This window comes from Actinia tenebrosa, unplaced genomic scaffold (genome assembly GCF_029948245.1).
Source record: "Actinia tenebrosa isolate PJP-AT-01 unplaced genomic scaffold, QUT_ActTen_1.0 PGA_scaffold4__44_contigs__length_22323623, whole genome shotgun sequence".
Taxonomy (NCBI): domain Eukaryota; kingdom Metazoa; phylum Cnidaria; class Anthozoa; order Actiniaria; family Actiniidae; genus Actinia; species Actinia tenebrosa.
Genome location: NW_028292581.1, coordinates 18,321,015 through 18,333,709, shown reverse-complemented (window position 1 = coordinate 18,333,709; position 12,695 = coordinate 18,321,015). Strand labels below are relative to the sequence as shown.

The 12,695-nt window shown below is 43.6% G+C and overlaps 1 protein-coding gene across 1 annotated transcript in view; it reads right to left on the bottom strand.

Annotated features, from left to right (window-relative positions):
• LOC148907384 (UDP-glucuronosyltransferase 2C1-like) overlaps positions 1–12,695 on the bottom strand; it is a 50,670-nt gene that overhangs the window by 35,966 nt on the left and 2,009 nt on the right. Inside the window, exons 3-4 of the mRNA XM_089036909.1 lie at positions 11,952–12,368; positions 11,028–11,212 (exon numbers count right to left, since the gene is read on the bottom strand). Of these exons, the coding sequence (XP_088893035.1) occupies positions 11,028–11,212; positions 11,952–12,368 (602 nt within the window). The remainder of the gene's footprint in view (positions 1–11,027; positions 11,213–11,951; positions 12,369–12,695) is intronic.

Sequence of the window (12,695 nt, the reverse complement as noted above, 5' to 3'; positions counted from 1 at the left end):
ACGCTACTAAGATCAACGCATATATCTTCGTAGTCTCAGACGCGCAAACTGAGTGTAGAAATGAATCAGCTAAAGAGCGTTGCATATTAGATAAAATATTGCTGGTATATAATGCTTCGCGTATTCGAAAACGACGACACCAAACTGCAATGCATAGTGCAAGGCGATAAACTGTACTTCAAAGCAAAGGAAGTGGCCTTGGTTTGGGTTACGTTAACTCTAGGGACGCAGCTAGAGCACACGTCTCAGAGGAAAACAAGGTAACTTTGAGGGTCTATAAAGGGTGTCAGTCTGACCGACACCCTTAACGCACACCCAATACTGTGTATTTGACGGAGGAAGGTCTTTATGAACTGATATTCGGATCCGAAAAGGTCGAAGCAAAAAAGTTCAGGAAATGGGTGTTGGGTGACGTTTCTACCTACGCTAAGGAAGACAGGTAAATACGATATGGAGAAGCGATTCAATGGTTCAAATCCAATGACATTCAAGATAGAAACGGAGACAGACATACACGATAGAACCGTACACAGGGTGCGTAGGTTTCTACCCGACGTAATCATAGTTCCAGGTCTTGGAGAACTGCAGGACACCGCAAGTAAGCGCATTAAAGCTGGGCGGAAAGGCTACCAGGCAGGTCAACCTGATCTGCTGATCCTTAACAACCATAATAAATACAATGGATTATGCATAGAATTGAAGACACCCAAGGCACCGGCGTATTGTCCGAGAAACAAAAGGTAATGTTGGAACGATATGAAGAAAATGGATATTTAACCATCGTAAGCAATGATTATGATCTACTTTGCAGGGAAATAGATGAATATGTTGCCTGGCATTCGCATTCCTTGTCCTTGGTGCATTAAGGCATTCAAAGGTCAAGACACTTTAAGCACGCACATTAAAATATTTCATAGGTATAATGATTCTTAAACAAACATACTGGCGAGATCTGCTGCAAGGCGTTTCATACCGAATAAAAAACTACGTCGCATTCGAAGACATCGACCGTTTGAGGTTGGTCTTAGAACGCGATGGTCAGGAATACAGCCTTTGGGCGCCTGACTGTGTGAGATACATACTGCAGGGTGAAGAATATACACACCTACGCAGTCATGGTAAGGTAAACGGCCGATGGAAGTTTGACATCGAACGTCGAGCGGGAGGATAATCCGTTGTGCGACTAATCCTCTTCATGGGCGGATAAGTAGTCATCTGCTGTGTCCTGCCCTCTTTTTTTCTCCTATGTAATTTGCAATGTAAATCAAAGCTCCGCCTGTGAATGCAGCTATGTAAGGTAGCATATATCTTATTCATTTTCTTCCTCTGCGGTAATGCAGCTACCACAAACATAACCCATGGTCATGGTAACCACCACTCCAATGCAAAATACGATATCTTACTATTTTTGCAAGGGCTTTCAAAATAGGGGTTTCAAATGTTGACGTTTAAGTTAACTTTTTGTTAAGACAGTATGAAATATGTCCTTCATCTTCTCTGGCGCATTTACAGCTATAACATTCATCTGTCCAATACTTTCTGTTAGTCCAGGGAACTCCTTCAGAGCGTTCAAAGAAAGGAAATAACCGTAAGAGATGTTTATAATTATCTATACAACCTTTAAGGTATTCTTCTTTATGAATGCAATCATTTAAAGGTCCGAGGCATATCTTACAATCTACGTCCTGGAGACTATATTCCTTTGAAAGGCGCATATAGGATATCTCATGCCTTCTTTTATGCGTTTGGAGTCGTTGTATGCTACTGAATACTTTCTCACAGAAACTACATTGACGGCTATTAATACATACACCTCTCTTTAAATGCTCATGCAATCCTGTAGGAAATACCCCACCACAATTATCGCAGGTAATACAAATGCGCTTCTTTACATGTTGCTGCATCTTTTGCTGTGTGCTGAATTCCTTAAGGCAATCCTTACAGATCCTAGGAACGGTTTCCTTCTTACATACAGCATTATTTACGTGGTATTCTAACCTCTGCCTACTGCTAAATGTCTTCTTACAATCTTTGCAACTCATATATTTAACAATTATCTTAACCTTTTTGTCAACATTTCATACCCCTATTTTGAAGACCCATGCAAATTTAGTAATCCTAGGGTATGTTTTCAGTCTTCTTCACTGGAACTTTCATAGAATCAGCTTGGGGTCCGTGTGACAATAGTGACCCTCAAAGTCATCGCACGCATACACCTTGTTACAACTAAGGCAACGATACTTACCGGGTGACGTTGCTTCTTTCACAGGCTTGGAGGGGGCTTTATCGATAGGTTCTTCTGGAACGACAATAATGCAGTCAGCAGGTGCTTCACACGTAATACAGTCCATATATCTATGGAGGGTATCGCATGAAGTCCTTAATGGACTCCTTAGCCCACGTCGCAATCGTCAACAAGGCGCCAAACCGTTCCGCACGCTTCAGACCGCACATTTCATCGTACAATTCCTGTACGCGCTCTTTTAACCGGTCTATCTCTTCCCTTTGCATTTCTATGGTGTCTCTTTTATCTTTTGCGTCGGCGGCAATCCTTCTTACTGCTTCCACTGGTTCCATCTATATATAAATGGGGTTCATTAGATATAAATGAACCCGAATCACATACCTTGTAACGCTCTGATAGTAGGACCCACCGGCTGCGGAAAGACCCAGTTCATCGTGGAGCAGCTATTAGGATCCTTTAGATACCGCTTTGACTATATCGTGCTGCTTTGTCCCACCTACGTGAATAACCGCACCTGGGAAGGCATAGGAGTGAAAGATGACGACTTCTTCGTAGATATCTTAGATCCTAACGAGTTATCCAGCCATTTGAAGTTCTGGCACAAGCAATTCCCTAAAGATACACAGACGCTCCTCATATTGGATGACATTGCCTGTGGGGACGACGTAAAAAGGCGCACCTCCGAATTAGTGAAGCTCGCTTTCAGCGGCAGACACGACAATATCAGCGTTTGGTTGCTTTCCCAGCAGCTTACCAGTGTCTCTAAACCCTTTAGGGAAAACATAGGCTCTCTCGTAGTATTTTATACACCCAGTAAGTCTGATCTGGAAACCATCTTAAGCGACTACGGTGGTGAGATAAGCAAGGAACAGTTGCATGAATACATGCGGCATTTAAAGACGCACCAACATTCCAAAATGATTTTCTCTTTGAGGTTTCCTTATGACGTTAATGTATATGGAGATTGAGCAGCTCTTAGATGAAGCCCCCACACAGTTAGACGAAAGTAACCTTAAGGAACAACTTAACATCCTTGTGTCTTCGGGGAAGTGTAAAGAAATGATAGGTAAGGAACTTACCCATGAGCAAGTTAATAAGTTGTCAGAAGAGGAGGTTAAGAAGTTCCATAAGAGGTACGAGGCTGCCCTCGCAAGTAAGACCACGGACGCCGTAGCAGACTCCGCTATCCGACTTGCCACTAAATTGCTTGGACTTGCACTGCCTATAGACGACGTGGAGCAACTGCGGAAGGACATCAGCGAGGACTATGTCATATCCCAAGAACTTAAGATAACCTGTGGGTGGTTGTCTTTGAAGTGCGGTAAGTTAATGGCAGTCGCCTCTGCGGCTTTGCACGTAGCTCAGCATGTCGACTTGAAGGAGGTACTAGGTTCCTTAGGAACATCTTGGAAGGACTTCAAGAAGGACAGAGAAGTCGAAAAGGTCTTCCAGGCGGCACTTGCTGAGGTACCTGATCAAGCCGCCTCAAGTACCTAGTCAAGTCGTTGTCAAGTCACCTCAAGTACTTAGTCAAGTCGTCCTTAAGTCATTCTCAAGTACTTAGTCAAGTACTTAGTCAAGTCGTCCTTAAGTCATTCTCAAGTACTTAGTCAAGTCGTTGTCAAGTCGTCATCAAGTTACTTGTCAAGTCCTTCAAGTCCCTTAATATAAGATGAGTGACACCGAAGAACAACCACCCGTAGAAGATACCAAGATTACCAAGGCTAAATCTCCGGGCAGAGTCGCTGCCGGAAAGAAGCTCGCGGAGATGAATAAAAAGAACAAAGCAAAGAAGGAGGAAAAGGTGGAGGAAAGAGAAGAGGAATCCTTTATCAATCCTGGGTACGTCATTGGCGCGATAGGAATTGCTATAGCAGCAGGCAGCCTCTACTTACAATGGCGGGCTACGAAGCCAGAAGTAAAGTGGGAGGCCCCAACATATCGCGCACCTGTGGAGGTTAGAAAAAGCAAAATCCCTGAAATGGAGTAATAACCTTCTCGCTTTGTAATATAATGTCGACCGCGTTGTTGAAAACTGTTGAAGAGGCAGCTATCATTACTTCTATTGTTGCGGGTATTGGTTGGGTAGGTAAGAAAGTGCTCAAAGAAGACTTTACTGAAGACCCAAGCAAGAGCTTCGCTAATTTTGCTAAGATGACCGCTGCCGTAGGCGGGGCTATCATGGTAAAGGATTACCTACGGAAGGAAAAGTACCTACCTAATGTATAATGGTTAGCTTAGTCGCAGGTGGAGTCATTGCAGCTTTAGCATTTACAGGGGCTAATTATGGTGGTCAATATTTGGATAGATTAGTTAGAGGCGACAAAAGCGGTGCCGCCGAAAGAAAGAGACACGACTTAGCGCTGGAGAAATATCAGCGGGACGTGGCAGCTTGGAATGAAAAAAGACAAGCTTACAGGGATTGGTTGGATAAGAACTACCAAGACAAGATGCAGGCAGACAAGAACTTCGAAAACACAGACTACGCCTTCAAACTTTATGCGCAAGCACACCCCGACTTTAGAATGAAAAAGCCTCAGTTCAAGAATTACTACCAGCCTTCTAAGAAACAAAAAGACAATGAGCTGGTATTTGTAGGAGTTGCAGGGCTGGCCGGAGGCGTGGCTTTGGCGTATCTAATATAATGATCGTCTTTTTGGAAAGCGACAAGAATGACTTTACCACGTATTTGAATCCTCCCATCCGCGCGGAAAGGGTTCGGTTGGTTAGTTGCTCTTTGTACAATTCTTGGTATAATTTAATTAATGGCTTTGTCATCGGAACTTCCGGCACCAAACCAAAAATACCAGATTCCCATTACACCCCTATAACACTGGCTAAGGAGCTAGCAAAGCACGGATATACTCTTACCACAGGATTACCCCATGAAATGAAATTCAAGAAAAATAGTGGAAGCGCTAATTTAATGGGCAGTCCATTGGTAGAACTCCTAGGTCTTACTAGTACCACGATAAATAGCGGCAGTACATATGATGTGAAATGGAAAGTCGCATCCTCTTATGAAGTCTATTGCGACTTGGTCCATAGTTACAACAATGGAGAAAAGTCTTCTCTTATGTCCAAGTTTCTGCCCCAAGGTAATCCATTTGACCCAGTAGAATACACTCCCATTTCTTTGAGCTATGACTTGTCTAATTTGGTAGAAAGCATAAACATCGCCATTAAGGTGGACGGAAAGACGGTGGATTTTAACGGACGTAAGATCAATCTTGTTTTGGAATTCATATAATGGGCCGCGTAGAGGACAAACTTAAAAGGATTTACTATGGGCCGGAAGGCTATTGGAGAGGAGCGTCAGCTATCAAGAAACTCGCGACCGCGGCCAGGGTATCAGACGAAACGGCTAAGAACTGGTTGAAAAAACAAACCCTCTGGCAGGTTTATCTTCCCGTGCCTAAGTACATTCCCAGGCCCAGCTTCACCGTAAATACCCCCAATGAAGTTCATCAGGCGGATTTGCTCTTCTTACCACATGACAAGGTGAGAAGAAAGACCTATAGGTACGCTTTGACCGTAGTTGATATCGCAAGCAGATACAAGGACGCCGAACCTATAACCAGCAAGGATTCTGGGGAAGTCGCAGAAGCCCTAGGTAGGATTTATAAGCGCGCCTTGAAATGGCCTAAGCTGCTGCAAGTGGATGCGGGAACGGAGTTCATGGGCGTGGTTACTAAGACCCTGAAAGACCACGACACTAAAATTAGGAGAGCCAAAGCTGAGTACCACAGGGGTCAGAGCATCGTCGAAAGATTTAATAAAACCTTGGCTGAGCGTCTCTTTGGGTACCAGTATTGGAAAGAGCTGGAAGATCCATCCAAACGCAACAGGGAATGGACTCAGAGGCTCCCCCAGGTCGTCGCGGCTTTGAACAACGAGGCGGCCAGGGCTACGGGAATGAAACCCAAGGATGCCATAAAAAAGAAACACGTGGAACACAAGTCCTTCGTCAGAAGTTCGAGGGTGGTCTTCCCCCATGAAAAGAAATTAGGTAATGTCACGGTCCGATATCTCTATGAGCCGGGTGAATTAGAAGGAGGATCCAAAAGAGCTACGGATCCTAATTGGTCTTTGGAAACTTACCAGATCCGAAGCGTAATAGCTAAGAAGGGTCAGCCCATCTTGTATTATCTTCACGATGGCCCCACACGTGGGTTCGTCATGGAAGAACTGCTTATCGTGTGATGTCCGAATGCTATCGTATGCACTCCGTCATCACACATCCATCGCTTACCGTCAAATGCAGACAGTGACACCTTCTCCTGCGTGACGTTATGTATCTGATGACCATAGCTGCGCAGGCTGTTCATCTTATGCCGCTGTTCCTTGCGTGTTCGTAATACGTTGAGGTAGGACTCGTGCGTAATGTCCTTCTTAACCACGTACTTTTTTACGCCTTTAGCTTTCTTTTCTACGCCGTCTAACTTTAGCACGCTGTACATCTTTGGTTTCAGACCCACGTATTCCACGATGGGTTTTCCTAACATTTCGTCTTTCATCTTCCCAATTACCTTCTTATTCTTCGCAGAGTAAAGGAAGTGCTCCTTCGGGTAACCGCTGGTGTCGTACTCGTCTATGTCGGGGAGGCAGTCTTTGTAAACGTCTTCCGTTTGCACTTCTAGAATTAGGGAGTCGGTGTCTGTGTACAGGAGGCGACAGCGGTCTCCGTACTTTGGCTTAAGCTTATCGTAGTAGAACTCGTACATAAGCAGCTTCGATAGATCCAGCACCGTAAAGCCTGTGTAAACGGGCTTGTTTAGTAAGAGGTTTGCCCTTTTCATGTGAATCACGTAGAAGTTCAGCATTTCTACGTATCTAACGAAGCCTGGCTGTGACACGTATGCTTCTGCTTCCTCTTTGGTGCTGACTATTTTTACGCTTACGCGCTTGCGGATGTTCTCCATTGTCTTTCCGAACACGCTGTTGTTCATCAGTTTGAAGAGGTTTTTCTCGAAGTCATTTTTCGCTGCGGTACGCTTTTGCGTGTTAAAGTCAATGTAGGGGCGCATCCAGGGTTCCTGCGTGAATTTTAGGACTCTGTGGATCTTCTCTACGCGCATTCCGTGTCGCACGTAGAACTGCAGGTTGCGGTAATGTACCACATACTTCTTCTTATCCATCAGGTTCATAGTTAGTTTCCTGTACGGTTTGTAACCAGGGCACATTTGCTTTTGCAGCGGACTTAGCTGCTTAAATGGTATCTCTATCGCTTCTGGTGCTAAGGGGAACTCATTGTGTTCGTCGTGCAGGCGCTCTGGGTACTCCAGATCCACTTCTAAGACGTAACCCTTGTCTTCCTCCTTTCCTACCTGCATGTAGAAGTCTATCGGCTTCACTGGATCCCATTCGAAGTCTCTCACAGGTAGGTACTGTGACATTGCCCAACCATAAAGGTTATTCGCATCCAGGTAGTAAATGTATGTGGTTGGTTTCTCTGGGTCGTGCTCTACTAAGGGGTTGTTTGCGCGGGCGTAACGTCGGCTGGGTCCGCATACGCCGCCACGAATACCGTCTTCCATAAACCGATACATGTCGTACTCCGTTAGGAGATCCAACTGCGCATTTGTCTTCTTTAACAAAGCACTCCAGCTGAGCCCAGGAGCCGTGTAGAAATTAGCGGGATCCAATCCGTAATATTCCATAGCCATCTTTCTGAAGCTTTGGAAAACATCTGCAAGCAGCACTACGTCAGACCTTAGGTAGATGTCGTGGTAGTCACCCATGTTCTCACAGGAGTACTTTTCCCACACGTCTAACGCATGCTGGTACTCCTCATCCTTTATACCAGACTCGTTTAGGGTGCTGTAGAAGCGATCTTTAGGTGGTAGGGGTTCTTTGAATCGATCCCAGGAGTCCATGTATTCGTATGGGTAGACTCCTTTCCTTTCCGCGCCGTATTGACTGGAAATGGGAAAGTTGGTGTTATACTTTACGAGGTTTGCTAAGGAGTCCGCCATAAACTGCTGCGAATCTAAGAACTTTAGCTTACCCACAGTTACGGACATGTAGCGCTCTTTGTTGTTGGGTATGCATTTGACGTCGGAGCCGTCTGTTCCTTGTAGTAGCAAATGGGAGTCGTAACCGCGGAGGTTGTGAAAGAACACCGGAATCTCCATGTCTGGATTTACTTTGAAGTTTATATTGCATTTCCAATGAGCCGCTCCTCTGTATTTACCCGTGATGTGGCAGTGATCCCTAACCTTATCCACATAGAAATCCTCAACAAATGCTTTGTGGCAGTGAATGCAGTGCGTGGGGGGCTTTCCCGGCTTCTCACCTTTCTTAGCATACTTCCCGCATTTAAAATGAGCTTCTCCTAGATACTTTCCATCTTCATCCCACGCTTTCTTGGCTCGTCTTCCAAACTGGAGAAGCGTATGTTGACAAATGTGGCATTTCTTTGCCTTGGTAAAAGCCTCCTGGTTCTCTTTGGTAAATTCCATCTTCTTTGGACGTCTTAATTGTTCTCTTATCTCCCCCTCCTCTTCTCGCAATGCTTCTAGAAACTCATTAGCTGCGTTCTTACCTCGGTAAATCACAGGAGGGTTTGCTTTACCGTCTGATCTGACTACTATGTAACCAAAGGAGCAGATCTCGTGTAATCCCACCTTATTCGTGGCGCCACTTTTCTGCTCTTCCTTAGTTATCAACGCTTCAAAGTCTGCATATATCACGTAAGGCACTTGCATCTGCTTTTGATGGTCTGCGTATGAAAGCTCTTTGTTGGTGGGCATCTGGATCCGTTGCGCCACTTCTTCGACTCCGCGGCAGATCTCATCGTGTTTCTTTAGGGTATTTAAGGATGTAAATGACAGCAAGCAGCAGTCGCAGAAGTACTTTTTACCTTTGTGCTTAGTATGTCTGTAGAATAGTCTGCTAATGTGTTTAACCCATGAGTAGTGTCCGCCGTGGTAGAATAAATGTACGCGCTCTCCTTTACTTTTTGACAGAACTAACGGTACTATCGTCTGCTCTCTGACTCCGTAAACGTTAATTGCTAGATCGTTTATTTCCTCAAATATGGGGATGTCTATCAACTGCATGGGAAATTCCACACCATCCCACTCTAAATCATCTGTGGGATACTTACTTGTCCTACAGGGATCCTTCTCTGCTGGATACAGTGCAGACCTGATTGCCCACATAAAGCATCGATTGTCTTCATTCTTCACGTTTACAATAGCCTTCTTCCTTTCTACCCACGTTGGTAGCGGTACGTAACTCCCCCCTCGTATGGGTACGTACCTGGCTATACTTATCTCTATTCCTTCAACCTCCTCTACTGTCCAACCCGATCCTTCTTTCGTGTAGTTAGACAGCGACTCCATTATTGCTTCTAAGGCTTCACTGAGTGACCTATCCAGATTCGTGGATTCTAATATCACTAACGACTTTGATCGCAACATTGCTGTCGTCATTACCTCGTCTTTTGACAAACTTACTTCTACCATTATGCTCGCTTTCAGGGCTCCTAATTCTTCTATACCTTTTCGGAGAGTCCTTTTAACCTTCCTTTCTGACTGACGCCAAAACTGTCTAACGTCAATCTCACCGTTACCGGGTATTGACACCGTGCTGAAGTTGCTTTGGGATTCCATCTATATAATAGGAAATATTTTATACCTAATACCAAGCACTTTTTAAGTCGTCGTAGTCGTACTCACAGTCCTGACAATGCCAAAACAATTTAACCTTAGTCTCAAACTTCTTACCACATCCACAATCATAACTGCTCATACACTTCGTCTTCATTTTCAAATGCTTTTTCAAATCCGCTTCTTTCTTAAAAGTTCTCTTACATTCTTCGCACTCCATATATAGACTAACATATTTGCGCTGTTGCCCCCAACCACACTTGGAGTGGGTTGTTTCCGTAGGTGGATTTTTGACACGGGTCTTGCCCGTGTTGAGATTGCGCTGGAACCCCCATTCCCTATACTACTTGCATCTAAGCTGAAATTGAGCCCGCGGTGAATCGTTAGCCTTCCCGCCATGTTCCCATGACAATCATGACGTCATCGTATTCGAAAAGTTCCGGATACAAAATGTTCTCCATCAACATTACTACGGCTAGCCGGCGTTTTCAAATTGTTCCACTCTGGAGACCGTGTATTCGAAAAGCTCCGTTTTTGTTGAAGTATTGTTACGGATTAATAAAGTTGCGGATTCAAATTTATCCGGCATAGCGTGGACGGGGCCTGAAGCCACCTGTTGAATTTTGAATTCATTTTTAGTTATTCAAAAATTGATTGTGGTCTATTACCATTGTTTCCTGAACTAAACTAAATCTGGACATATTAAGCCTAGCAGTGTGCAGGCCATATGTCATAATGTACCCAGTAAATGACCATATAATATTATACTCCAGTGGCGGATCCAGGGGGGGTCGTAGGGGTCCACGGAACCCCCCTTGAAGGTTTGATCTTTTAGGTAATAGAAATATGTCTTATATAAATTTTGCTTAAAAGTATCCACAAAGATAATGTTGAACACGAAATGATAAATATTTGCTGTTATGTTTAATTTACCTTTAAGTTCCGTTACTAAATAGTAAATTAGGTGATTAGAGCCAATTTTTTTGTCCAACATCGACTAAATAAAAGAGAATTATACACAGTTTAAGAAATGGAACCCCCCTTTGAAAAATCCTGGATCCGCCACTGTACTCTTATATATTTTTGATTGACGGTTAGTGTATTGTCTCAATGAACAATCCAGTACATATCTTCAACTTAGTAATAAAAAATGACAGTTCCATAAATACCTTGTACTTCAGCTGTGAAAAAGCTTTAACAAGAATTTCAACTTGTCTTTCATTTAGTTCCCCAACCATGCTTCCAAAAGATACTAACACAACTCCTTCTTTACCAGCAGACTGCATGAAATCCTCTAGATCCTGAGGGAGTTTTTCAGCTGGTCTTTGATTTGTTGATCCAATCATCTTTACATCTAATTGAAAAAGATACAATAAAATTGTAACATGTGAAACCTAATTGATTGTCATGCTCATTAATAATTCATTTTGCGCGCTGATTGGTCGAGAAACTCTCACTATTGTGCTATGTTGAGTTATACAAGTACGCGGGAAATTGCGTGAGTCAGAGAGAAGTGCTTCTTTGGCTCAGCCTCAGTGAATATCAGAGAATATTTACCTCGCCGCTCGAAGACTCGCGTCTCTGTAAACATTCCCCGATATTCACTTCGCCTTCGGCGAATAATTGTTAAATAATGCCCCATGCAAGTAAGCCATATAGCTCATCTATGTACTTAACTGCCTCGAATTCCCAAGTGAGTCATATGGCTCACGCATACTAGCTTGGCTTGTGTACGTATTTAGTAGTGTTGAAGGGGGAAGGGTACGTTTTCTATTTAATGATTTTGGAGAGGGGTACAAATTTCATTTCATTTTTTTGCGAAGAAACCACCGCTTCCCCCCCCCCCCCCCCCCCCCCCGGGAAGTAATAAACGATCATTTGAACCATTTATCCATAGTACTACAAGTTCCCTTGGGATTTTGTTAGCTCGTATGGTCCCCTGTGAGGCACATAAATGGTTAACGAATCAAAATGAGTTTGTAATAAGAACCATTTCATACATTGTGCTTCTTGTTAGATCGGCCTATGGCCTCGTGCTTCCATCAGTTTCAAACTCAGAGGAATGTATTTTCTGGGAACATATAGTCACTTACTTGGTGGCAGAGGCCGAGACCATTCCAAAGCCCAATCCACAGGCATTAGAAGCAGATCTGTCTCCTGAATCAACTGGATAAAAGATTTTTCTGGGGCAATGTTATGCTTGTGCTTTAGAGAACTAACTCCAAAGTGACTGAAATATGAACCCATAAGTCGAGTAAAACCAAAAAGAAGTAGATTACTGACACGCTGAAGAAACGACATCTGTGTAGATGAGGGTATGAAGTCACCAGGAATGTACGACACTGGCCAAGGAATTCCATAATGAAAATTAAAAACATCATAGTTTAAACCCCAGGCAGAGAAATCCACTATGAATGGTATCCCTACTTTCCGCTGGACCAGTTGTCCACACCCGCTGAAAGAATTGTCCGCAAACACCAGGTCATATCCTCTGAGCTTTGAAAGCAAGCCTTCAAGAAAAAAACATACACATTAATACTATACAGAATTATAATATTTTTTGGGTTTCCTGTGTTGGGAATTCCTTTGCCGCGCAGGCACAGGCAGCCCAAGCTTGGTTTCTGTGGTGTGATGTTATAAGGAATTGTATGGGGATTCTTCAAAAATTTCAATAAAATCATTGAAACGTGAAATAAAGCCTCGAAGTTTTACCCGATCATTGAGAAATAGCACTTCTTTCGTTCTGTGTGGTTTTTTTTTTTTAATTTTGCCTGGTGGGGGAAAAATCCTTAAAATCATCTTACGTTATATGCTTACGAACGTAACACGAAACCTTT